The following is a 27,117-nucleotide window of genomic DNA, read 5'->3' on the forward strand; positions in this document are numbered from 1 at the left end:
GAAGGCTGTGGGGAGACCTGCGAGTATCAGGTCCTGCCAGTATCTAAAGGGGGGCTGTAAAAAGAGAGGGGATAGACTCTAGCAGAGTCAGCTGTGACAGGACATGAGGAAATGGTTTTCAATTAAAAGAGATTTAGATTGGACATAAGGAATAAGTTTTTTACAATAAGGGTGGTGAGGCACTGGCACAGGTTGCCCAGAGAGGTAATGGATGGTGTCCCTGGAGACATCCAAGGTCAGGCTGGACGGGGCTCTGAGCGCCCTGATCAACCTGCAGGTATCCCTGTTCATTGCAGGGGAGTTGGACTAGCTGGTCTCTAAGTGTTCCTTCCAACTCGAACTATTCTGTGATTCAGACTTCAGACTTCATCCCTAAAAAGAGTTAATTTCTGATACAGTGATAATTCTCATTTTGTCAGTTTTTATTTCATTATGAAAGCAGTTTTGACAGTCCCAATACAGACAGATTTTTTTTCCTACCACATAGCTAAAGCAGGATTAATATTAACTTCTGATGTACAACCATATGACTCAAAGCCATATCCACAGTGAGAAAGCCCTAGCAAAAGGAAAACCGAATTGCCATGACTCATAATGGTTCAAAGCACACCCGACTACTGCAAACCCGTGTGGTAGTGATGACTTCTACGAGCACACTGTGGGTACCAGAGCTGTTCCTTGCTCTAGTAGTAACTGACAGCAGTAATCAATAGATGGATTAAAAGGTAAATAAAGTAAATTATGTGGGTTACTCTCTTGATGTATAAAACAGCATGTACTCTGTCACGTGAAGCAGTGTTAGCGCTGTCTCTGATAGAACAGGCAATGCAGAGTAGAACAAGGGATGAAAGTACACACGGGTGCAGATGGCAGGGTGCACTGGGGGCAATGAGGCATCGGTGGGTGTATGGTAGAAGGGCCCTTATGGCTCAGCTGCAATCAGGCGTGATTCTGTTTGTGCTGTCCACGAAACAGTGCGGAGCGACCCGACACCAAATTGTTCTGAGGCAGGAGCAGATGCATTGAGCTGTCAGGGGCAGAGCCATGACGAGGCGCCACGGCGCCGGGGACACACCTGCACATCTCCTTGGCTGGGGAAACCTCCCCTTCTCTGATGGGCTGCTTTGTGCCTTGGGAACATTCTTCTCATATTGCAATGTCCCAAAGAGCAGAGTCCCCAACATCTCCGGGACCAGCAAGGGTAAAGAGCTTCAGCTGCACAGGACTGGTGGAGATGGAAAGCAGCATGAGCTGCAGACAGTGACCCTCAGCATCTCATATCGCGCTCAGCTACACAGCACCTATGTCAACAAGCTTGAAAGCCAAATATTCCCTGCTGTATGGTGTGTCATGCAGCAGGGGTAATTCCCATCTCAGTGCTAGATAAACTCAGCCATACAATCAACCTATAAAATAGATACTTTATTTTGGCATAACAATAATTGGTGTCAGCTCTAGTAACTGCTTGCTGCCTGTATTCTCTTCACTCTCACTGTCTATCAAGGTCTGTGTCAATGTACTTACTATTTCTTTTTTTATCACTGCAGTGCAAATCACCAGTATCAGGATTAATTATGTTTTTCACTCTTTTTTTTTTTTCACATTTACCAGCTTCTCATTTTTCATATCAAAGAAAAGAAAAAAGGAAGGGAAGGGAAGGGAAGGGAAGGGAAGGGAAGGGAAGGGAAGGGAAGGGAAGGGAGGGAAGGGAAGGGAAGGGAAGGGAAGGGAAGGGAAGGGAAGGGAAGGGAAGGAGAAGGGAAGGAAGGAGGAAAACGAGAGGAGAGAGGAGAGGAGAGGAGAGGAGAGGAGAGGAGAGGAGAGGAGAGGAGAGGAGAGGAGAGGAGAGGAGAGGAGAGGAGAGGAGAGGAGAGGAGAGGAGAGGAGAGGAGAGGAGAGGAGAGGAGAGGAGAGGAGAAGGAAAACAAAAAAGGAGAAGAAATGAGGAGAAGGAAAAGGAAAAGGAGAACAAACAGAGAAGCAATGAAAAATGTTGCCCATGAGAAGAGCTCTTCCATCACTACTGTGGGCTTCAGCACCTTCCCATCCAATGCCTTCTTTCCCCTCTTGTGGCAAATTGAAAATCCTCAGCTTGTTGGTCAGATGGGCATTATGAAGTGTTATTACAGAATAGGGCAAGTGTGAGTCATGCTGCCTTGATCAGCTTGCTCTTGCCAATTCTTTTCCATTGACATTATTGAAGGTAATGTTCAGTTCACTGTAATATCCTAAGGCCGAAGTCAGATAACTGGAGAGGATGTGTAGTACTTCTCTTAGTTCATAGAATCACAAAATGATAGAATCACAGTATCATAGTATCATAGAATCCTTGGAGTTGGAAGGGACATCTGAAGGCCACCTAGTCCAACTCCCCTACAATGAACAGGAACACCACAGGTTGCCCAGAGCCTTATCCAGACTCGCCTCATCAGTCTCCAGGGGTGGGACATCGACCACAACACTAGGTAATAACCTGTTTCTGTCTCACATCCTCACTGTAAAATATTTTTTCCTTATATCCACCCTAAATCCACCCTCCTCGAGCATGAGGTTAGGACAGCAGTTATTGACACTTTTGCAGCAGTATTTTCCAGAAAGATTTTCTTCATTTACAGAAAAGGTCATAAGAAGAGACATGGATCTTGTGATTTTAGAATGAATTCCATTTGTGATTTACAGTATGGTTTGCATGTGAGAGAACAGTGTCTACTTTTTTCACCTGAAGGCTAGGCTTTTGTTCTCATGGGCACTATTCTGACTGGATCTGGAGATTCAGGAATGAAAGAGTATCATAAACTCATTGAATCACAGAATTGTTTGGGTTGGAAGGGATCTCACAGCCCACTCAGCCCCAACGCCTGCTGTGGGCAGAGCTACCCTCCACCAGCTCAGGCTTCCCAGGACCCCATCCAACCTGGCTTTGAGTGCCTCCAGGGATGGGGCACCCACAGGTTCTATGGGCAGTCTGCTCCAAGTATTGTTTTTAATTTATTTTTATTTATTTTCCTTGCCTCTATAAAGAGAATGTCCTCAGAAGTGCCAATGTTCAGTCGTTTCCCTCATTTCAAAGAATATACTGTAAAAAATAAAAGGATGTGTCAAGCTATCGCATGCAGCCATAGGGCTAGATGATGTGTATACTGGCTAGAAATTTAAATGTGTTCTCCTGAATGACTTGTATATAAAATAGAAAAGTCTTTTATTGGTGACATGCTTTGAAATTTGTCATCAGAACCCTAGGTTTAGAGCCCTGCTTTTAGTTTCTGGGGTAAATAAATGGCCGCCACAGATGTTTAGCTTTTTGAGTCAGAGCTTTAGTCTTAACTCATAGACAGAACCATAGAATCATTAAGATTGGAAAAGATCTCTCAGATCTTTGATCCAACCATCAGCCCACCCCCGCCACAGCCATTAACCATGTCCCACATACAGTTCTTCAGCACCTCCAGAAACAATGACTTTACCACTTCCCTGGGCAGCCTGTGCCAGTGGTTTTGGTTTGTTTGAGGTCAAGGGAGGTAGATACACTTTGCCATAAAGTCATGCACAGTGGTGTGTGCCAATAAAGATTTTATTAGTTTGAACTTTGGAATACCACATTACACATAAGTGATGATGTTGTGTGTAAATCCGCTGTTTCAGGAAGTACAGGAGGCCGATGCTCAGTGTAATGTGAGAGAATCCTTGTCCTGCTGAAAGACGAGACCAATTTCCGGTGCCTTCAGCATGAGCAGCATTTTGCCAGTGACATGTTCAGTAGCAGCAACACACACACACACACACATTTATGCACACGTATATATGCATACATGTATGTAGGCTGCACCGAAAGTAGTGCCTTTTATTCATTTTCATGGAAACTACAATAAAGAGCATAATAACACTATGTGATAGAGCATATTCTCAACAAACACTACTTTTCAACAGTCACCACTGTTAGCTATGCATTTTCACCAGCAATGAACAAGAGCCTGCATACCACGCTCATAAAAATTGACAGCAGTGGTGTCACTGTCACCACTAAAGTGGTGCTAAAGGCAGCACCCACCGCCTCACTGTGCTCACATTCACTGTTTGGTGTCCATAAACTTTTAGTAAGTGCTGATGAATGTTAATGAGTGCCATTTTTGCATGTGGAGGAATTCAACTACACACCTTTGCTCCATCCGCGCTTCCACGTCAGACACCATTCTGTCAGACCACCTCTCTGCTGCCATCTGTCACACGACAACAGCATGTAATGGAATATTGGTGGGAAGGTTCAGCCTCTACTGCCATCCCACCAACATCTGCCTCTGACGTAATGGGCCAGCATCGTAACATAGGAGGCATTACTTCTGGAGCAGCCCTCAAAGAAACACATAAATACATATGTGTGTGTGTGTGTGTTCTCAGATTTTGGCATTGTATGGGCAATAGACATAATATGTAACAGTTAATATATACACTTATACATATTTTAGATATAGTATATTCTATACTATATAGCATACATATATATGCACGTACACATCCACCACGTCTGTAGCGCGCTCACTCCCTCCTGCCGTACGTACGCACACACGCACATGCAACACTCCTTTCGACTAACTCAGACTTCGGAGCTCACTCCGGCGCCCGGCCCCAGCACCACCGTGCCGTCTGACAGCGGCTGGGCGGCGGCCGGGGGCAGCGGGGGCGGCTCCGGGGCTCGCGGGGCGCCGGGCGGGGGCTCGCCCAGTCACCGGCGGGAGGCGGAGCCGGCGGGGCCGCGGCGGCGGCAGGTGTCCGGGGCGCTGGCGGCGGGATGGTGGCGGCGGCCGGCGCGGGGCCGTAGGGCGGCGGCGGGACCGGCAGCGGGGCTGCGGCGGGGGCGCCATGGGCGGCGGTGGCGGCCCCCCGAGCCGTGGCGCGCCGCGGAGGCTGCTGGCGGTGCTGGCGGTGCTGGCGGCCGCGGTGGCGGAGGCGCAGGGCACCGCGGGGAGTCAAGCGCCCGGCGCGGCGGCGATGGGCACCGGCACCCCGCCGAGCCCCAGCGGCACCGCCTTCGAGGAGACGCGGCTGCACGTCTTCACCTTGGACTACCCTCACGTGCAGATCCCCTTCGAGATCACCCTCTGGATCCTGCTCGCCTCCCTCGCCAAGATCGGTGAGCGCGGCCCACGGGGACTCCCGTTCTCCGCAGCCCGGGACCGCCGCGGGAGTCCGGCGAGGGGAGTGAAGCACCGGGCGGGGGGCGCGGGGCGCGGGGCGGGGCTCCCGGAGTCGGCGATGCCACTTCTCAGCCTCATGCCCAGGGACGGGCTCGTTCGGAGGGTTTGGGGTAGGAAGGTACAGGTGAGCAGCGGTTACCTGCAGTCCGCTAAAGCACGGGCTGGTAGGATTGGAAAGCCGAGAGTTCAGCCGGGCACGGCAGGGTGTTCCTTGATGGCTCTGCTGCCATCGGAGCTCTGTTTTCTTCCTCTTAAAATAACACCGGCTATAATGACAGTTTCCTAACAGAACAACAGATCGATGGAGAGCAAATATTTATGAGGAAGATCCTCGTTGTACTTTCCCCACCATTCATTCGTGTCCCGAGAAAAATAGAAAGTGCGGCACTGAACGAGTAAGAAAGGCCGCTTATTCCCTCATGTGGAAATTATTAGTATTGCATAGTTTCACTGTTTTGTGTGGTTTACAGACCGTGTGTCTAATGAGCTTTCTGTACCCCAGACTGAATAAAAGGGGTACAGCAGAATCACCTAAAGATGTCAGGAAAATCCATACTAGAGACCTGTTTTAGTCAGTAAAACTGCATATGATGGACTCTGTCTCAACTAAAAGATAATGACAGGGACAGAGCTGTGGAAACCCAATAAAAAGGTCTGTACATCCTTGGTTTAAATGGGAAATCTGACTTTGTGGCACAGATTTGGGTGGTCCTGTGGGCAACCAGGACTTGATGCTCCTTGTTGGTCCCTTCCAACTCTGATTATCCTATGATTCTTTGATTTCAGTCAAAGCTGTGATCATACTTTGATAGAACTGCTCGATAAAACTTTGACGTGACTTCTCTTGACATTTAAATGGGGTCACATTATTTACACATTACATGTCAGGTAGTTGAGTTTCTGCAAAAATGGATGTTGCTGCTCATCTCTAGCCACAGTCAGCATCAAACTGGGGGCATGATCCTCCACCCCAGGACCTCACTGTAGCTTCATTGCTTTCTGCAGAAATACGTTTATCTTGCAGCCAGCCATTCTGGCTGCACATCTGAATGCGTTAAAGGTACATACTTAGCCTTGAGGATGAATGTAGGTGTTTGCAGAATCAGGATGTAGTTCCAGAGTGATGCACTCAGATAAATCATGAACCGTCACAGCCAGAACATAAGGGATTTGGGAAAGAACTCAGCCAGTCGAGTGCTGCAGATTTACTCCAGCTTCTGAGCCTAAATACAGAAAGAACTGTTGAATCAACTAACACTTCGTTTGTTTCATTAACAATTAAATGGAATCCATCTGAAACATGTCAGCACATACATACACAGTAATAGATTCTGCAGGTCTGTATATATTGTAATTGTCATGGCATTTTGCGAGTGCACAGGCATCTAAAAAGTAAGAAAATGAGAGTTGCCTACTTTTACTTCCCAAGCTGACTGCAGAGCAATGAATAAGCTAGAAGTGTAAATGAGGAGAAATGCCTATAATTGTCAAATCCCTTCAGCTACACCAAACGAAGGCTGATGTGGCAGATGTAGGGCACTGTCTCTGCTGTTAGCAGCATGCTGCAAGCAACCAGGGCCAGGTCCCAGGTGTGGCCACACCGGCTCCACCACGCCTACCTTAAGGGCCCTGGCTGTGAGGCTGGAATTAGGAACATCCAGTTCTGGCTCCCAGGTTCCTGCTGCGCTCCTTATCCAGCAACTGCATCGCGTGCACCTGCCCAGCGCAGGATCTCATCACTCCCAAGCCTAAGTCTGTAGGACAGGGTGGTTTGCCTCAGTTCAAGGGGATGGAGAGGAGTGTTGAGCCCCTTCTGCAAGGCAGCTTTCTGGGACATCCCTCTCCCCACATTTCTTCAAGGCAGTGCAGGCATTCTGCCTATGTCGTGCCACCTCGAGGCGCGTGCACTGCCCAGGAAACTTGGGTGCTTAATCTGGCATCACGCATTCCTTTCTGGGGCTGGGCACAAGGTGCTTACTTATAGCACTGCTGAGCAGCAAGCCTTTATGAACAGAGCCCTGAATTCTGCTCAGCTGCAGGAAGCACGGAATATAAGGTCACATTTAATAACATCACTCACCACATCCTTAGGATCCCAAAGAACTGTATCCCAACACTTGCTTACTGGCTTTTTGAAAAAGCATGTTTTTGCAGAAGTGCAGTTCGATTGAAGTGGAAGCATTGGAAAATATGCTCTTTGTTATGAGGGATATCTAACTGAAAGACTTCTCAGATCCCCTGATTGTAGACTAGGATTATCAAGAGCACAAAGGACAGCATAAGAAAGGAAAAGTTGTCAGGGAGATCCGAAGCATTTTTGTAAAGTACATAGAAATTAGGAACTTAGTATTTATATTCCAACAGAGAGCAAGAGCACCTTTTGAAATCTAAGAAATTGCCTTGAGCAGAATTGCTAATTTCTGTCTACCTCTAGTTACTTATCTTGTGTGGTGATACCATACATGAAGTATGTCACTAACATGCTGATGAGTTCACTGGAGCATTAGGTGGAATCCAGTGCACCCCAAACATGCTGTAATCTCTAGGCAGTGAGACTGGTCTGCTTACTGCCCCATATTGCTGAACTCCTGTAGCTCTAAACTTAGAAAACGTTGTCTAACTCACCCAGATTGTCGTTACTCATATGCTTAATCACAAGCACAATTAGAAGTGCTGCCTCTCAGAACTGACCTGATGCCCCATCCCTGGAGGTGCTCAAGGGCCAGGTTGGATGGGGTCCTGAGCAGCCTGAGCTGGTGGGGGGCAGCCCTGCCCATGGCAGGGGTTGGGGCTGGGTGGGCTGTGAGGTCCCTTCCAACCCAAACCATTCTATGATGTCCTTCCAGCACATCTCTTCCTAATAAAAGGTTTTCCTGAATAAAACTGTTCAGCATCTGAACCCTGAGAGTTGGACCACTCACGCATAACCGAAAGTACATGTCTTGGTGGCATTGTCAGCAACAGAAAGCACTGGACTTCACCCAAGAATAGGAAACCAGGAACTTTCAGCTTCAAGAATATTGAACTTGCACATTAGGCAATGCCCAGTGGCCTGAGGGTAAACATCTTCCATGCTTCTACTGCATAGTCAGGAGTCCAAGAACAAGGTCAGAAGAGGAGAAAGTAGCTATGATCTTGGGTTCAGCCAAAGGTCATTCATGTGCTGCATAGTGGGAGCCCTTCAAGAATGAGGTAGAGTACCAATTGCTCTGGGAAGGTATGAACTTTCCAAAGAGTGACTTGTAAAGGAAAAAAAAAAACAAGAAAAAGATTTTTATTGTATGTTCATAATAGACATTTCATTGCTTTTGCATTAGACCTGCTTGGAAGCTTTTTTTTTTTTTTGCTTTTTTTTTTTCCCCCTCATTAAAAGCTGCATTTGTATAAATAGCCTTGTTTTCATTTTTTTATTGAGAAAATGTTTTAAGATACTTTCCAAGGGCTTTTAAATCTTCTAACAAAAAACTATTTGCTCAGGAGAATCTTCTTAATCACTCTGTCAGAAATTTTGGCATCCTGCCACAGCAGAAATGAAGGCAGACTATAATATGTTCAAGTGGAAGTGTCTGAAAGGTGAAGAGACAAGTGTGCAAGAGGCAATTCTTATCTTCCCAGGGTCATTACCTGCTCTGCTTATACAGCAGACTGGATCCTAGTGATTCCTGTTCCAAAGAATGATAGTGAATTTAGCAATCCTAACGCGTCACAAGGCTATTCCCGTATATTAAAAAGCACTCTGTTCATCCAGATGGGAGAAAGAAAGGAGGATTGAGCTGCTTATTTTTAAAAAAGCTTTAATAGTTATTGAAAACATAAGTAAAATTCTGTAGATTAGAACAACTTCCCCCTTAGTCTTGTTTAACCATTTGTTTTCCATAATTGTAAAGTCAAGCTTTCTTTTGCCTGGAAAAAAATCAGTGATGAAAGGAGAATTAACAGAATAAGTGCTACAAGATACAGAAGCCTCAGACTGGGAACCTGGATGCGAACTGTTCCAAGTTTGCAGAAGTTTAACTGTTTCGACTACAGGTGTGAATTTTACTGAAATAGTTTTACTGAAATAGACGCCCGTTATTACCACACCCAGTGTTTCCGCGCAGCTCTCATTTAAAATAATTTAAATGCTTTTTACTTAGGCGGGAATTGTAGGATCTTGTGGGTGTGGATAGTTTTCTATATAATTATATGGGCCAAATATAGATAAGGAGGAGCCTGGAAGATTGGTATCGCCACGACCTGGAATGTGACCTTTGTGCATAGGGTTGACCATTCCATTAGATTGGCCAAAGTAAGTTCCTTTCAAACATCTGCCATTCATTACTGAAAGTCACCCCTACAATAATCAACTTCTAAAAGTAATTGGAATCTTTAAATCAAAACTACATGGCTTTGAGAACTTTAGTAGGCAGTGGAACACTCAACCATTAGTGTTGAGTTTTGACAAACCATTTTTCTTTTTTTTTAATTTTTTTTATCACTATGCACAGATTTTTGTGACAGACTCAGCACTACCATAATTCATATGATAGAGAAGGATTAGTATAATAATACAAGCTGCAATTTATTGTCCCTTTATAGAAAACATATTTCTTTTTGTTGTTGTGAAACCAATTTGGAGGCTCTGTTAAAGAGTAATGTGGCTGGTGATGCTTCCTCATGGTCACTGAGAAAGTGCCTTGGCTGAGTGGATGCAGGTCATGTGCTAGTGCCCCTGGTTTTTAGACTCAAGAAGCCTAAAAATAAAAAGAATGTGTTTGTTTCTTAAGTTCCTTTGTGACGCTGTGCATGGAGGAAGGGGTAGTTATCCTGATTTTTTTTCTCTACCTAGGTGTCACTTGCCAGTTAGAAGAAGTCTTTGGAACATGTTCCTGTAGGATTCTAAGTTACAAACAACCACAGCAGAAACAAAACAGCAACTAAAGAGCTTGAAAAAAGCAACAAAAAACGATAACGTAGTTTCACAAACAAAGCACCAGTTGCTCTAGCCAGCCTACCTATTAGCAGGAAACTCTAGCTATTAAATTGCCTCTCCATCAAATTAATTGAATTAACTATGCTGGATGACAGGTTTACATTGGCCTGTGATGGTGGTCCATTTCAGTCTTGTCAGTGAAAATGAAACTGCCCTGCAGTTGATGTTTGTTTACTACAGAGACTAAGATAACAGAATGTAGAGTAGTTGTTTGGATTCTTTGCAAATAACTTTTTCATTTTCTTGTGTTTGAATTTCCTTTGAAGGCTTCCACCTCTATCACAAATTGCCCTCAATAGTACCTGAAAGCTGTCTCCTTATTCTGGTTGGATTGCTTCTTGGAGGGATTATTTTTGGAGCAGAAGAGAAGTCCCCACCTGTAATGAACAGTGATGTGTTTTTCTTATATCTCCTACCACCAATTGTACTCGACGCTGGATATTTCATGCCAACACGTCTTTTCTTTGAAAACTTTGGTACTATATTCTGGTATGCCGTGGTGGGCACGCTCTGGAATGCCATTGGCATTGGGATTTCACTTTTTGGAATTTGCCAAATCAGTGCATTTGGTTTGACTGATATCACCTTGCTGCAGAATTTGCTCTTTGGCAGCCTCATTTCAGCTGTGGATCCTGTGGCAGTACTGGCTGTGTTTGAAAATATCCATGTCAATGAGCAGCTATACATCCTGGTGTTTGGAGAATCATTGCTGAATGATGCTATAACTGTGGTAAGTTACCTGATAAATGATTAGTTGATTAAAATGATAAATGATTGCCTGCATGCCACTGTGTGGCCTGTTTGAACATATGTGGTTATTGCAATTTGCCAAAAGAGGGAAATAAGTAAGTGCTAATGCATTTACGTAATTCTCTGAACTTTAGATTTAGGAACTACAATAGTCTAGCTACAGCAGAGCAACGGGTAATGGTAGCATATTTGTTCAAGTCATTTTACTACCTGACCTCTTTAGTTTCTTTGAATTCTATCACTTCTGTAATCTTAAACTGGAGGCTTGCCTCACCTGCAGAACTAATTGGATGGGACAGGCAAAAGGGCCAGTGTGAGGTGTTCTGTGTATTCTCAGGGAGAATGGGTGAGTTATTGAGCTACCACGAGCATGGGATCCAGGTAATGCCAGGTGTTCTCATGTGCCTGTCTGGTTCAGACTGCCCAGAGCCCACCCGTACATTCTCCCAGGCTACAGATGAGCCAGGAAAGCCACCTGGAGGTAGCAGTTTCTAATCATTAACTAGCAGCACCAGGTTTGTGGTGCTAACCCGAGGACAGAAATCTGTAAATTCCATTAGCACTCCCAGTGCCCCTTGTTTGTACCTGATGACACTGTGTCTGGAACATTACTCCCATTTATCTATACCTTACTTGAAATCCTGCCCATGTTAACTATGTCATGGCATGCTTTCTGTTTTATGAGCCTTGGAAATCCATTTTTTTTCATATGACAGAATGATCAGGAAGATTGATGAATTGGGTCCTCACCTTCACCTTCTCTGGCTTCTTATCAACTGTTCCACACCATACAGAATTCTGCTGCAGTTTTCCTCCTTTCTGGGACATTCCCTCACCTGCTTAACATCTGTGTATCTCAAGCTTTTAATCCGAGCCTTGGTACTGATAATTTCTTGTGTGCCCTGAGGCATACTGTTCTACACACTCTATGCTTTACCAGACTCTACGTCGCATCCCCTCATATGGCCTTGACTTAAAGCCTAGCTGTTCTCATCAGCTTACAGCTGCATCTGCCTGTTACTACTGAACTGGCACCTAAGACAGTTGGGGAAAACAGTAGGTGTTAATTCTAAGTTTCAAACAGTTCAGCCGTGGATGTGTCTGTCTATATTCACTCTTAATGAGCACATGTACAAGGAATCCTTTTCATATTATTTTTCGAGAGGAAAAAAAGGGCTACTTGAATTTAATATAAGCATTTTATTTTATTTTATTTTATTTTCCTTCCAAAATTGCTTTTTCCAATCACAAAATCAATTGCTTTTCTACAGGAGCAGCAGTTAATCTAGCAAGTTTTGCTAGCAAAACACTTCATCTTGATGGTGGAAGTGTGTGTGCATGCCAGTGCCCAGTAGTGGGTGACTTCATGGCACCTTTTTCTTAGGTGCTGGCATGGCACTGATTTGTGGCTTTCCTTTAGGCATCATTGTTGCCTTCTTCAGAGTCCTTTCTCACGAAGTGCCTGCCCAGTGCCCCACCATGGGGATAGGTACTCTCAGGAGCCTGTAGGGCCAACCCAGCAGGTACGCTGGCCATACTTGTATTCATGGGGAGTGAAAGGGATTTAGAGTCTGTTTGGTCTTACTTCCCAGCTATTGCTTAGAAGTGATTCCTGGCAGGAGACCAAGTGGTTTCCACATGCTAAGCAGTGGTCTGTTAATGGCTCCTTGTTATGGTTTTGCACACCTGCAATTGTGCTTAAACTGAAAATGCAACTCAGGCCATCTCATGAGGCTGCTCTGGAGTGCCCTGGGTGGACCTTGCTCCCATACCATGGCGGTGCTGCTGGAGCAGTCCTTGCTGCAGATGCCTGTGGTGGGATGTGGGACAGGGCAGGAGGGGTGCTGAGGTCAGGCTGGCCATGGGCAGTGCTTCACGGCATGACTCCAGTAAACTTGCTTCCTAAATACTTTAAGCTCTTCTTCCTGCTAACCTGCTTGCACTGCTGGGCTGCTGCTTTTCTCAGGAAAGCAGTGTCATCTGTGCTTTCCCTTTTCAGGAAACTTGCTATTCCACCTTCGTTTTAGCTATAAAGCGGCGTGTGCATTCTCAGAAATCTCGACTCTGCTGTGCTTCTCATATGGCTTTCATGCCTAACTGAAATCACAGTTTGGATGATCCCACTGGTGAAATTTTGAAGCTTGAATTTAGTCGAGGACAATATTTGCCAGTCAGTTGTATTGCTTCTCATTTGGTGCCTTACCACCCACCCGGTTCAGTGACAGCTACCATGAGGATGCTAAATGGCAAAATCACAGTTGAAACTGAGTTTTAGAGGTTCAAATTCCAATTCTGGGCCTAAAATCACACAGAAGAAGCCAGTTTCATTACAATAATATTATTCCTGTATTAAAAAACATTACAGCAGCGCTCTGCTTTCTACCTCTACCAAAAACGTCATTTTAGAGTGCTTTTTAGTAATTTCAGAATTAAAAACTAATAACTGAAAACTGATGAAAACAAGTAATTAGTGTCTAGGAGGAGCATATATACTCTGAGACACGATTAGAACCATTAGTGACTGATGCCTCCTTGGTGTAACCTTCAGCGAGTTCAGCTAAAGGATGTTGAGTAAATCTTGAACTTGAATAAAAACAGTTTGCATGCCAAGTGCATTGCAAAATGTGGCTGGTGTTACTGTTGTTTAACTCACCTGAAAGCTTAATGAGAGCTGTAAATCTGAACTACCTGTGCAGTAAAAGGGAATGGAACCTGATTGTGATCTCATGTACAGTAGTGCAAATAAAGAACAATAAGGAGATTAAAATCATTTTCTTGACATTCCACAGTCCTAGCTACTGCTTCCAGCATGGCATGGTTTTCAACTATGAACATTGCATTTCTTCTTTCAAATAAGTTGTGGCAGTAGACTCTAGATTTATGTCTATGCTGGAAACAGGCTCCATTCTGTTTGCAGGTTGAGTTCTTTGCAGTTGAGATGAGGTGATGATATGGAAAGGCTGTTGCTTGAGTAGGTCAAAATTTTTTACAAGCAGTAGGTCAAAATTCTTTACAAGCATCTGTCAGTGACCTTTCTTCAGATACTTGCCAAACATATATATAAATTTATATATACAACTCATATAGTTACTTTTGAAAATGTAAAACAAGCCTTTTTGACTCAAAGAAAGTGATCATGTTCCAAAATCCATACCGAGGTAGATGAGATTCTACAGGTGTCTTGAAGAATAGTGCAATACAGGGGCAATAGCAAGTGCCAAGAGGTGACTCAGGGAGACTTCTCTCCTTTCTTGACACAAAACAGCAGTTCTTTTTTTCCAGCCTGTGATTCAGGGAACCCTGTGAGTCTGTGGAATGAAGGGTCTTTGTAAAATGAAAAATGAAGGCACACCTTGTCAGGAGGCTTAATTCTAGTATGCTTCTCTCCATGCAAATTCATGAGGTCTAGAAATCAAAACAGACTGAAAACCAGTGGAGCATATGACATTACTTTCCTGTCCATTTCCTTTCCTGTGTACATGGGACATAAATATCGAGGAACAGGGCAAAAAAAGCTGTGAGTCTGCCTTGCAGCAGAAAGGTGAATGGGTTTGCCCACCTGAAAAATGACGCTTCTCCCAGGTGGACTCATCCTGAGAGCATCATGCTTATGAAGCAAACAGTTCATGCTCCTGCTCTTCCCCTGCTTGTTGCTCTGAAGTGGAAATCAGAAGTTACTGGTGACCCTGCTATGTTTGATTTAACCTTGTTCTTTTTTCACGCTTGCGCTGGAATTGTTTTTTTTTTCTTTTTCAGTTCTTTCCTTTCATTTAGCTCAAAGGACCCTTAATAGTCCATGTCTTCAATTACTCTTTACTGAGGACTTTTACCTATGTAAGTCTTCTCAAATTTTGGCTAAGAAGAGCTGTAAAGCTACCTTTCTGTCATGTGAGAGAAAGCAAAGCTACAAAGGTGACAATTCCCTCCCTGTATTCAAATACCTACAATGTTGGCACAATGCAAGTACTGATAAAAGATTATTCTTTCAAATAGCATTTCTGATAGAGAAGCCTATTTGATTTGCTAACTCCATAAAGAAAGCAGAGATTTAACTCCTTTAAGTTGTCCAAGCTGGTGTTTGTTATGAACATGGTGGCTAAGCCTGTGACCCCAGTTTCTACTTCTGGCTTAGGTGTGCTCTGTGCTAGGAATAGGACCAAACTTTGGCCTGTAAATGGGGATCATGTAGCCATCGTGATATCACAAGGCTGGAAGCACACATGTAACACTGGGCAATGCTTGAATCTTCCAAATATATCTGCAACTGTGAAAACCATTTAAGATTTTTTTAAGAGTGATTGATTCCATTGTTGTCTTTTTAGTAGTAACTACTGATTAGAGGAACTTAGACTTTATATTATTGTTTTATGCATAGAGAGAAAAGGAGATCTGGCCAAGAAAATGTTATAATACCATTCACCTTATTTGTTTAGGAGGGCAGTTGTAAGAATTTTGAAAATGAAACTAGGCAAATACACAGGTCTTCTATGGGAATTAAATCCAAATCTCTAGAAATAATATAAAGTTTGGAAAGTCCTTAAACTATTGTATTCCAAATGGTTAGTATATCAGAGAAAGGCCACTTCATGGATGCCATGTTTCTTGTAATCTCTGGGATGGCTGCAGTCCAGTGTTTCTCAAAAGTGGGTTCAAAGTAGACAGAGAAATACAAAGTTCAACCATGAAGCAGAGAAACGCAATGGCACAAAGGGAAATTAAGAAGAATTCAGAAACATAATGTGCTTTCTTTTTCTCATAGGTCCTGTACAATTTGTTCAAGTCTTTCTGCCAGATGCGCACAATTCAGGTTATTGACATATTCGCTGGGATTGCTAACTTCTTTATAGTGGGGATCGGTGGAGTATTGATTGGAATCCTTTTGGGATTTGTAGCAGCCTTTACCACCCGTTTCACCCATAAAATCCGAGTGATTGAGCCACTCTTTGTCTTCCTGTACAGTTACTTGTCATACATAACAGCTGAAATGTTTCATCTCTCGGGCATCATGGCGTAAGTACCCCAAACTTCAGTAACAATAGCACCCAAATAAGAATGGGATCTGCAGAGAGGACCAGATTTTGCAAACCCTGCCATATAGCCTCATTCCACTGTGCATGGCAGTGGAGCTGGCTTGAGGATTTGTGGCTTCTCCCATTCTGCTCCCACCCCATTGTCTCAGCTTGCCACCACACCAGCTGTGTCACTAAAACTGCCTGTGGCATCGCACCATAAACCATATCTTTGAAACGTTTCAAATTAAAAATAATCCCTAGTATTTTTGGTGGGGTTATTTTTACCCCAGATCAGTTGGGTGACCCGTGTCCTCACGAGACCCTGCCACTGGTCACACAGGCATGGCCCAGGGGTGGCACACAACGATGTGGGGGCAGCCATGGCAGGCAGGGAGTGGCAGTGGTAGCTGCAAACCTCATGAGCTGGCTTTGCTGCTGATGCCAAGATATTGTGAAACTGCATCTTCGTGTAGTCATGTGAGCAGCCAGCAAATGCCATTCAGTGGAGACAATGCGTGTATCATCCAGGCAAACTCCTGCTGCATTACAAATACAGTAAGATTTGCAGAATCTAGTCCTATGATGATATAAACCTTCAGTTTAATAACTTGATACATGTACCTGTGTGTTACAATGCTCTCTGAATACATTGTTATGTACAAAATAATATTATTCTTCCTGCTGCTAATAGATAAAAATATTTTCCCTCTGTGGGCTTTCTCTCCTGGACTTCAATAAAGAGACAGCACAGCCTTTTTCTTGATGCTGTTTATACTCTAACAGCTTCAGCTTTAGAAAGAGCCTTTATGACACTTGATATGCTTAAACGGTTTTCTCAGGTTCCAAGTAATATTTTTAAAAGGCTGACCTTCTTTAATGACTTTGTGTTGTTCTAGCGGCAAATGTGAGTCATTCAGGCATAAGAAACATAGATATTTGAGAGCCTATATGTTGCTACCGACTGTCACTAAAACTCGATAATTCCTGATTTGATAATTATCCTGTAAGAATGTGAAGATAGGTTTGATATCATAGTCCCGACAGTATAGGGTTTTCTGGGTCTGAGAAACAATTTACATGGAAACTTACAGCTGATAAAAAAATAAATATTCCATGAAACCACAAGAGTCAGTACTTTAATGTAAGTAAAGAACCAAGGATTGCATGGGTTTCTTTCTCTGATATATATGAGCCTAAATAAAGCAACGTATGCATCCACTTTGACCGAGTTCATAAGTGAGCCATCTCTTTCCCCACCTTCTATTCATAGCATTTGTGTGGTTTCTAGTTTCCTCCACTTCTTAAGTCAAATGTTCTTGACATCCTATGATCAAATACTCAAAGGGCTTCAAAGCCAAATATGTGTGGCTAAACTACACATGGAAAAAGTTGTATCAGCATGCAGGAAAATACCAAACTGGACATTCTGCATCCGGGATAAAATGGGAAGGGCAGAGTGGGAAACAGCACACCATTGCTTCATGTGGCACCAGTGAGCTATTCATTACTGTTTGCAATGGCAACCCTTGAATGCGTGCAAAACAGTGTAGGAAGCCTCCAGGTTTTTTTGTTTTGTTTTGTTTTGTTTTGTTTTTCCATCCAGCAGTATGACAGAAAATTAGTTATCTTTAAACTATCCTATGTATGTTTTGACTCTAAGTGGACTTCAAAACAGCTGAGGGAGCTGAATACTTTTGGTGGCACTGGTGGGAAGGAGGAAGGAACCTCTGCAGAGTTATAGATGCTCTGATACCATGGGACATACAGCACAGCCCCCTCTCTGCAGTGATGCTGAGCACCTGCAGCTCCCATAACCCCCACATCACCTTGGAAGGAACAAGTATTGTTCAGTCTGGACAAGAGGCTCAGGGGAGACCTTATCGCTCCCTACAGCTACTTGAAAGGAGGTTGTAGTGAGGTGGGGGTCAGCCTCTTCTCCCCAGTAACAGTGATAGGACAAGAGGTGACGGCCTCAAGTTGAGCCAGTGGAGTTTCAGGCCGGATATTAAGGAAAATTATTTCTCTGAAAGAGTGGTGAGGTTCTAGAACAGGATGCCCAGGGAGGTGATGGAGTCACTGTCCCTGTAGGTATTGAAGAACCAACCGTTTGGATGTCGCACTGAGGGACATGGTTAGTGGGTGTGGTGGGGATTGGCTGATAGCTGGATTAAATGATTTTAGTGGTCTTCTCTAACCTTTATGATTCTATGATTCTGTAGCCTGTGCTCTTTGCATTTACTTAGGCTTTGAACTCTGGAGAGTACTTTGCCCTGTGTTGTAGTGCAGCATGGTGCTGAGCCCTGATGCCATCCTCTGCAGTGAGTGCTCTGGTCCCAGTCATTCAGTTCTGGTCTCAGAGTCAGCCTGAGCCAAATGACCTTGAGGTGCCTCTTGCAACCTGGCTTATTCCAGGATTCTGTGGTCATTTGTAGCTCAGCCTGTAGGGAATAAATGCCCAGTTTCCCTCCTTTCACCGGTATCCCATGTGCTGAACTACTGATACCCTCTTCCTTCATATCCAGATTCTTAAAGATTCACTGCAAGGCTTTGCACATACACACTATGCCACGCTTCAGGCAGAAAACATGAGCAGGAACATGTAGTGTTTTATAGCATATAAAAGATACATGCACAGAGTGCCTCTTTTCTGTGCAAACAGGAATTCTTTGGCAAAAAGGAGCAGAGGGAAATGAGAGGTGCTCTCTTGTTCCTCTGATAAGTCCGTGTACTCGCTCTGGGGACAGATGATTCCTGAAGCACCCATGTGTAGCCCATGCACAGGGTCACTCGGCCAAAATATCTCTGGGGCTGACTCAGTCCTCACCAGCTGCTGTGAAAAAGTGCTCTGCAGCAGAGGAAGGAGGTCCTCCTGTAACTAGAGCCGGGCTGGAATCAGGATCGGGGTGCGAAAACTACATATGTAAATCTGAACTTTACCTGCCTGGTTCCCATTTCTAATTATAATGCTGTATTCGCTGCTTACTGATTTGTTATGAAGACAGTGAAGTGGCAAGACTATTAATTTTTTATTTTTTATTTTATTATTTTATTATTATTATTTTTTGCAACAGTGATTTAGCAGGCTGAAAGGAAAAACACTGAAACTACTGTAAAGTTACTGGGTCAGGGAAACTTGAGGACTGAACGCAGGGGCCTAGTTTATTGCACTCCTGACAGAAACAGGAGTGCTCTTCAGCAGCATAAAAGGCTGCAAGTTAATTGCAACTACTGTTTTTCCCTCCATTTCTTGATAAATGCAACAGCCTCAGGTCACATAAATCAAAGCTCGAAGTGAACAGTGATTAGATGTGGAATAGTACTTATTAGTATTTAATAGTACTTAATAGTACGAGGAATGTACAACGCTATTTGTTATACTGGTGAATCATCTCAGCTGTTAACACTAATTGGATAAATGCAAAATGTGACTGAAAAGGATATTCAATATTTAAGAGCATAGTCCCTTTAAATTCTTGTAGTTAAACATGGTAGGTGTTTTAGGTTACAGCTTGTAAAGATCCAGATTAATCTGGTGACAGATTCTTATCAGACATCTATTTCAGTGTCTCCATTACCTCAGAATCCAAAAACAAACTGTGTTCGGAGCTTCCTTCCTCACTCCCCAAGCTGCAGGGCTTTCCTAAATGGACGTAATCATGAAAACTATTTATTTTAAGATGGTAATAAATAGTACTGATTGTTGTGTTTTGTCTTTGATGCAGATCCAACAGCCGTAATGCTTTGGACAGTGAGCTGCAGCTGTGAGACCCTGAAACGACTGTGTGTCTGAAAGGGGCTGTTTTGCAGCCTGCCCATTGCTTTCTTGCTAAATTGCCATTACTGCCCCTGCACTTGCCCCAGTGCCATCTGTACTGTGTGTGCAGTTGATTGAAGGTAGCCAGGACTTGTTACACCTGTGCAGTTAAGCTGTGCCTTCACAGGAGGGCTATCATTGGCCGTGACATATCTGTATCCTATCAGTGCAGTCTCTGGCTTGACAAGAGCTGATTTGCCAATGATGGAGTTCTGGAGGGTTAAAATGATAAGGAGATCTGATACCCTTCTTTACATGTACTTTAGAAGTCGCTGAAGTGAAGAGCCCACGAATATTTCTCAGGCTTGGGTATATGTCCTGGCTGGATCATCACTACATGTCAGGACAAAATCCATCTATAGCCAAGATCCTCTCCCACTTTCTTCCTGAGATGTATGGGCATATATATATTTGGGATCTATGGTGGAATCTATTCTGAGATCCTTTTGGAGCTACTGCTCATTCTGAGATTCTGCTTTCCACTTTGCAAAGAAGTTTTTCATGGTATCGTTGGAAGTTGGAATAGATCTCTAAAGTTCACCTAATCCAACTCTTCTGCAATGAACAAGGGCACCTACAGCTCAATCAGGTCGCTCAGAGCCCCGTCCATCCTGATCTTGAGCGTCTCTGGGACCACCTCTCTGGGCAACCTGTGCCAGTGCCTCACCACAGAATCACAGAATCACAGAATAGCCCGGGTTGGAAGGGACCTCATGGATCATGAATCTCCAACCCTCTCCTGCCACAGTCAGGGCCACCAGCCTCCACATTTAACCAGGCTGCCCAGGGCCCCATACTATCTGGCCTTGAACAACTCCAGGGACAGGGCATCCACAACCTCTCTGGGCAGCCTGTTCCAGCACCTCACCACTCTCACAGTAAAGAACTTCCCCCTGACATCCAACCTAAATCTTCCCTCCTTCAACGTTTTCCCTTGTCCTGCTGTTATCTACCCTTTCAAAGAGTTGATTCCCCTCCTGTTTGTAGGCTCCCTTCAGGTACTGAAAGGCTGCAATGAGGTCACCCTGCAGCCTTTTTTTCTTCAGGTTAACCAAGACCAACTCCCTCAGCCTGTCTTCACAGGGGAGATGCTCCAGCCCTCTGATCATCTTTGTGGCCCTCCTCTGGACTCCCTGATTAGAGAAATTACGCTTACTAACACAGGCCTAGAAAATGGACATATAGGCATAGTAAGAGCTACCTGTTCTTTCACTTATCAGCTGAGATCCCCATTTCATTCTTTTTTGGGTGCTTTAAATGCTCAACAGCAGGTTGTGTTTTTCTCCTCTGAGGCCTTGCTCAGCTCTATGCATATGGAAAGCAAGCAGTAGCCTAGAATGGAGAAGTTTTCTGTGGCCTTGCTGCTTATGTTCCCTGGAAAAAGGAGCTGGCTGCTGTCATTCTCATTGAGGGGGAAGTGGTTTGGTGGGCAAACTACTGATGGGAAGGGAGTGCAGTCCTGCCCCAGGGCTTACAGTTGCTATCCTGTCTGTTAGTATCTGAATAATGTCTTTCTGATGTCCTTCAGCAGCAATAGGAGTAGCAATTCCTGTTCTCCAGGGCTGCCTTGGCTCTCCTCAGCTCTGCCTTTCTCTAAGTGCATAGTTTGAGTGACCCCTGAACACTGCATGTGGATTTGGAAGGTGGCAGAACTCTCCATACACTTATGTGTTCTCAGAAAACTTCCTACCATGGAGAAAGAAAAATCACGTGCCCCAAACAGGATGTTCACTAAGTCTATAACTTCAAGATTTGTTGGTGATGGAATAAGTCATACTTTGTATCTTAAGAGGAGTATGGAAAAGTGAAAAGACAATGAAACAGAGGATTGTGTTTCCCTTTCAGAATTACAGCTTGTGCCATGACCATGAATAAATATGTGGAGGAAAATGTTTCCCAAAAATCCTATACAACAATAAAATATTTCATGAAGATGTTGAGCAGTGTCAGTGAGACCTTGATCTTCATTTTCATGGGAGTGTCTACAGTTGGAAAGAACCATGAGTGGAACTGGGCCTTCGTTAGCTTCACTCTCCTGTTCTGTTTAATCTGGAGGGCACTGGGTAAGCAAGTCTCAGACCATTTGTCATGTTATTTACAAGTGATACTTCCTACCTTTCTTCCAACAGAAGATGACAATATTTAGAGAGCCCCATTATCTTGTTTGTAACATATCCCAGATCTCAGGGTTAGCTTCCATCTTGCCCCAAAATGAAATCCAGAAATCATTTTGATCTTGATCCTGCCCATCTGAAGGCAGAGGCAACCAAGTTTGTTAATCTGAGTGAATGTATCTAATTACTCATTTCTTTACAAACACTTTTCTTAAAAGAATATGCTATTCTGCACAAACTTTATGCTGAAAAATACCCTGACTGCCCCTCAACTCCTGGCACTTAGGCTTGCTCCCTTATGCCCTGCCCTTATGCTTTTTCCAGCCTGCTGCATCTCTGTAACCTGTGCCTTTGGTACACTACCATGCACTGATATCTTCTTGCTCCATCCCCAGTCCTCCATCTTTCCTGTCTGTGGAAATAAAGTTAAGTGACCGAAGTAAGACTTTGAAGAGTTCAAAGCACAGATTGTTGGAGGTGGCAAGCCAAAGTGTTCCAATGTACCAATGTTCCAATCCCATTAAAAAAAGTAGTTTAGGAGTTTAGTAGTTTCTGGTCCATGCTGAAACAAGAATTACTACAGCGTTAGAAGTGTCTGTCTTGTGAATATCAGGTAGGTGCTTCAAGTCCTAAATCCAGCTGGCCTGAGGTCACTAAATATGATTAAGAAGAATTTAAAATCTTTCTTTGGTGGTGTTATCAAGCTGCTATGTAACATTTTATTCCTTCAATAACATAATAAGAAGCAAGTGCAGGTGTTTTAGAACAAGTACTGGCATTGTGGGGGATTTCAATGTGATTTTGATTTCCTTTTTTCTCTTTCTTGTACTTTCATTTTTTTTCTCAGGTGTTTTTGTTCTGACTCAGATCATTAATGTGTTCCGGACAATACCTCTCACTTTTAAGGACCAATTTATTATTGCCTATGGAGGCCTTCGAGGAGCTATTTGCTTTTCACTTGTGTTTTTGCTTCCTCCTTCTGTGTTCCCCAGGAAGAAATTGTTCATCACTGCTGTTATCGTGGTTATATTTTTTACCGTTTTTATTCAGGTAATACCTTTCCTCTTCTGGACATTTTCTTTCTAAGGCAAGGTGTAAATAAGCTGTGGGTGGAAAAATAGATGTCCTAAATTACTGGAAGGAATGTACTTGAAGTAACATACTTCTGTATTGCTCCTTGGTCATACTTAAAAAAAAAAAAAAAAAGCTATGCAGTCAGCAGACAGATAGCAAAACTATGTCAGATATTAAGTACTTAGGTGAATATGTAGGTAGTATTAAGCATTTAGGACCCAATGAGGTTGGAGTAGAGATTAAACATAATCTGGGTAAAGCCCCAGTACTAATTCCTTGTTAGAATATTTAAGTTGTATGTTTACTAGGGAGCTGGGTATTGGGTGCAGAGAAGAGTGGAAAGAGGAATGGAAAGCTCTTAAGGGCACTGCAAAGTGAACTGCAACATTTTAATCTGGGTGTTAAGCAGTAATATTGAATATTAGCTGAATGTCCATTCAAAAGCACCATGATGAGAAAGAATGTGAAGAACAGATCTCTGGTATCACAGTGGTCATGGAGAACTGGTCTGAATGAACAGGAGGAATGAGAAGAAGGAAGGGAACACTGACTTCAAAGGATAGAATACTTTAAAATGTGGATGTATCGGGAATGCGTTATGAAATGCATTGGGGTTTACTAAAGAGAAACCTGATATTCTTTGATAAAGAAATTTGAGAGTAATCTCATCAAACTAGATTATTGTAAAAGTTTCCTTTTTTTTTTTTTTTGTTAGGGATGTGGTGGAAGACAGGGGAGCTGTACAGGAGATTATTAGCTTAACTACACATAGGTTTAGATTGGTTTTCAGGCGATTGCAAAGTGAACGAGGAAGTGAGGAAGGAGCTAGCAATTTCTCCTGTAAAGGGAAGTAGACATGGAGGGCAGTTTGGGTCTGAGGATGTCTAGTGCAACCTCATGCCCATCTGCAAAACAAGACTGACTTACTCAGGGAGATGGCCATTTTTATTTATCCCCAGCCTCTCTCAGCAGCTGCTTCAATGTTCAACCACCCTGATGAAATTATAGGCTGATGGGTTGTTGTTGACAGAATTCCTCAAAAGGTGATTCCAGGGAATGGTTTTGTTTAATATTGTTGTTATTGACCATAACATAGGAGTTTTTTGGTGCTTATGTTTCTTAATGATGGACCTTGGAAGGTGACAACATGATGGGGTATTAACTAGAAAAAAAGAGAGTAAATGGGGATGGAAATAGAATGAACTTTAACAGTGGCATGTGCAAATGTTGTTCTTTCTAGGACATTCTTAACTGCAGATTTCACTTTAATAAATAAATGGGAACCTTTCATTTGGAAAAAGAATAAAAAGGGAAAAAGACACAGGTCTATTGGTTGATAATGTGCTGGAGCTTAAGCAACCAATGCAATCCAGGCATAAGAAAGATGTATTGAGACAGGTGTTTCCAGCAGAGAACAGAGTTGTGTTCTAGAGTAATCACATGGAACTGGTAAGCTTGTGTGAAAGATGACCAGAATGTCTCGGTCTTGGCAAAATGAAGGAGAAGAGGGAATGTAATTACTGTTTATATCAGGGAATGAACATCGGGGAAGGAGGAGCACTGTTTAAGCTAAAAACACAATGTTGGCAGAAGAACAAAGTGGTACAAAGTGACCATGGTGTAATTAAGAGGCAGCTTTCTAATTATCAGAACAATGAGGTTCAGGAGGAGTGTTCCATGTGAGCAATGGGGCAAAGAAACCTAACTATTTTTTAGATAAAGCTTAATTCATTTATGAAAACAAGTATGTGGTATGATTGTCTTGGATAGTGGCGATTGATCTCAACACGATGAGATTTCTCTCCTCTGTTGGTACGCCTGTACAAATAAACGATGTGATGTCAATTCTTCCACAAATAATTGTTCAAAAATCATTATATCATTCTGGGGCAGCCAAAACTTTTGTTCTTTTTCTGAGAACTGTATAGTATGTACACATATTTACCAAAAGTCTTTGTGTACTGGGTCTGGTCTGTGCTACTATTGAGACTACCTGAAGGTTACTCAAGACAAATCCCATTAGCAATACGTCATTTACCCATCTTGGGCCTCTCTGCTCTAGACAGTAGGACTTTCTTTTCTTTTGTTGTATCAGTGGAGTCTGTGCGTTGACAAGGACTTTGCAACTGTGTGCAACATCTGCTTATTACAAGAGTGAATTTGCTATTAGGATTGTCAGACGGGGTTTTTGGGAGCTAAAAGAAACATTTTAGGAGCTAAAATGTTATCCACTGCCATTTTCACTGCTCTGACAGAGATGGGGAAGATTGAAAGGTTTTGTTCTTCCTTAACATTTATGGAAAAACACAGAAAGATTTGCTTTTTTTTCTTCATAGGGAATAACAATTCGTCCTCTGGTGGAGTTTCTTGATGTCAAAAGGTCAAATAAAAAGCAGCCTGCTGTCAGCGAAGAAATTTATAACAGGGTATGTTGTAGCTTCATTGTCACAGATGAAACCTTCATAGAGATGAAATTCCCAATGGCTTTCAATATGATAAGGATTTAACGCACAGCATTACAGAGAAACATGCATTATTTAAGATTTCTTTTCTATATCTGTTTTAATCAAAACAACTGCAAGGTTTATATTTAACTCTTGATAATTATCAAAATTATCATTATTAGGTATATTTAATTTGAGATCTTCACTTGGTTTTGCTCACTTGTTGAGGTAAATTGTCTTTTTGTAATTTGTTTCACATAGGAGTTCTGTGTTATTTTAGAACTTGACTACATTAAGAAACCTTTGGCAATTTAATTACGTTACATTGTAGTTGAGCTAGTCTAATTAAACACATATAAAATCCTCCTAAAGACGCATTTAAACTTCCTGAACTCTCACATCATCAGTGTCTTAATAGATTTGTATTTTGAATGCATATGTCTCTAATGATGGTAGGTTCATTAGCTGTGCGTTTTCTTGAATGTAATTATCCTTGCAGCAACTCAGCTGCAAAAACCCTGTGATTTTAAATGCCAAAAATGAGGAATAATAGCGGTCACATCCAGTAGAGAACTGAATCTAGGCACCCAAAAAGTCAGTCGTTTCTGAGCTTACCCTTTCGACATATCTAGCAGGATTTCCCCCTGAAATTTAGAGACCTCTACTATGGTACTTGAATCAAGAGCATGGTTGGCCGTGAGCTGCCATGAGTATCTAGTGAGATCTTAGCTGAATTGATTTACCCTTTTGTAACTGATAAAAAACTGAGGAAGAATGTGGCTCTAATACCGATTGCTCAGGACACTTTGAGATAAACCTGGACCACAGTACCCTGAAACAGTAGCTCAGGATGTTGGCTATGGCAGATCTGTCCTGTGCATCCAGAAGGGGCAGTGCTGGCTGCCCACTTGGGCTGTCTCCTCCACAAAGTCACACCTGACTCACTGTCAAACCTGGGGAAGTCCCTGGAGAAGTTCCAGGCTTAGCTCCAAGCGATTGGAGAACTTGAAAGAAATGAAAATATAGCAAAAACAACTTAACTCCAGATTTAGGCAGGAGCTCAGCAACTTTGACATTGTAGAGATTAGCTTCTGTCCTTCTGGGTCTATGAGCTCCAGGGGAGAGCAGGAACCAGGTGCCCCCCTGGGCATGTGTACAAGGGCAAAACTGACCCCTTTCAATATTTGTAAGCCAGGCCCATGCTTGTTTGCTTTGACTGCATTTAGTTAAGCATCATCCTGAACTCTGCCTTGACTTTTCTGTTTTGAAGTAAGTTGAAAATTAATAAAGTCTAATGGTAAGACAAATTATATCCATATATTTGTGTAATGAGTCAACATTTCTTATTTAGTTCTTCGATCACGTGAAGACAGGAATTGAAGACGTGTGTGGACATTGGGGTCACAACTTCTGGAGAGATAAGTAAGAACGGCATTTAAAACTCTTTCTTTGTTATAGAGGGAAGAATGAACTGGCTCTGCAGCAACAAACGAAAGCTGCTGGGCATCAGATTTCGTTTTCAGTATTTTATTCTTGAACGCAGATGGTTGTTTTTAGAATGCGTGGGTTACAAAGAGAGAGCGGTAAAACAATGTCTTTTTAACTAAACCACAAGCAAGTAGTACAAAATTTCCAGCTGGGAAAAAGCACAGCCCTCTGATCCCAGGGTAGATTATTCTACCTTCTGACCGGTGTGGGTAATCTCACTGTTTCTGACAGTTTCAGAGCATTTCCTGTATGTCTGC

The 27,117-nt window shown here is 43.1% G+C and overlaps 1 protein-coding gene across 1 annotated transcript in view; it reads left to right on the forward strand.

Moving 5' to 3' along the window:
• The first annotated feature begins 4,709 nt into the window (after positions 1-4,709).
• Positions 4,710-27,117, forward strand: part of SLC9A2 (solute carrier family 9 member A2) — a 31,566-nt gene continuing 9,158 nt past the window's right edge. Inside the window, exons 1-7 of the mRNA XM_085214475.1 lie at positions 4,710-5,128; positions 10,431-10,894; positions 15,674-15,924; positions 21,586-21,803; positions 22,702-22,904; positions 25,265-25,354; positions 26,724-26,794. Coding sequence (XP_085070601.1) covers positions 4,858-5,128; positions 10,431-10,894; positions 15,674-15,924; positions 21,586-21,803; positions 22,702-22,904; positions 25,265-25,354; positions 26,724-26,794 — 1,568 coding nt within the window. The 5' untranslated portion in view covers positions 4,710-4,857. The remainder of the gene's footprint in view (positions 5,129-10,430; positions 10,895-15,673; positions 15,925-21,585; positions 21,804-22,701; positions 22,905-25,264; positions 25,355-26,723; positions 26,795-27,117) is intronic.

Source organism: Meleagris gallopavo, chromosome 1, assembly GCF_905368555.1.
Source record: "Meleagris gallopavo chromosome 1, MGAL_WU_HG_1.1, whole genome shotgun sequence".
Taxonomy (NCBI): domain Eukaryota; kingdom Metazoa; phylum Chordata; class Aves; order Galliformes; family Phasianidae; genus Meleagris; species Meleagris gallopavo.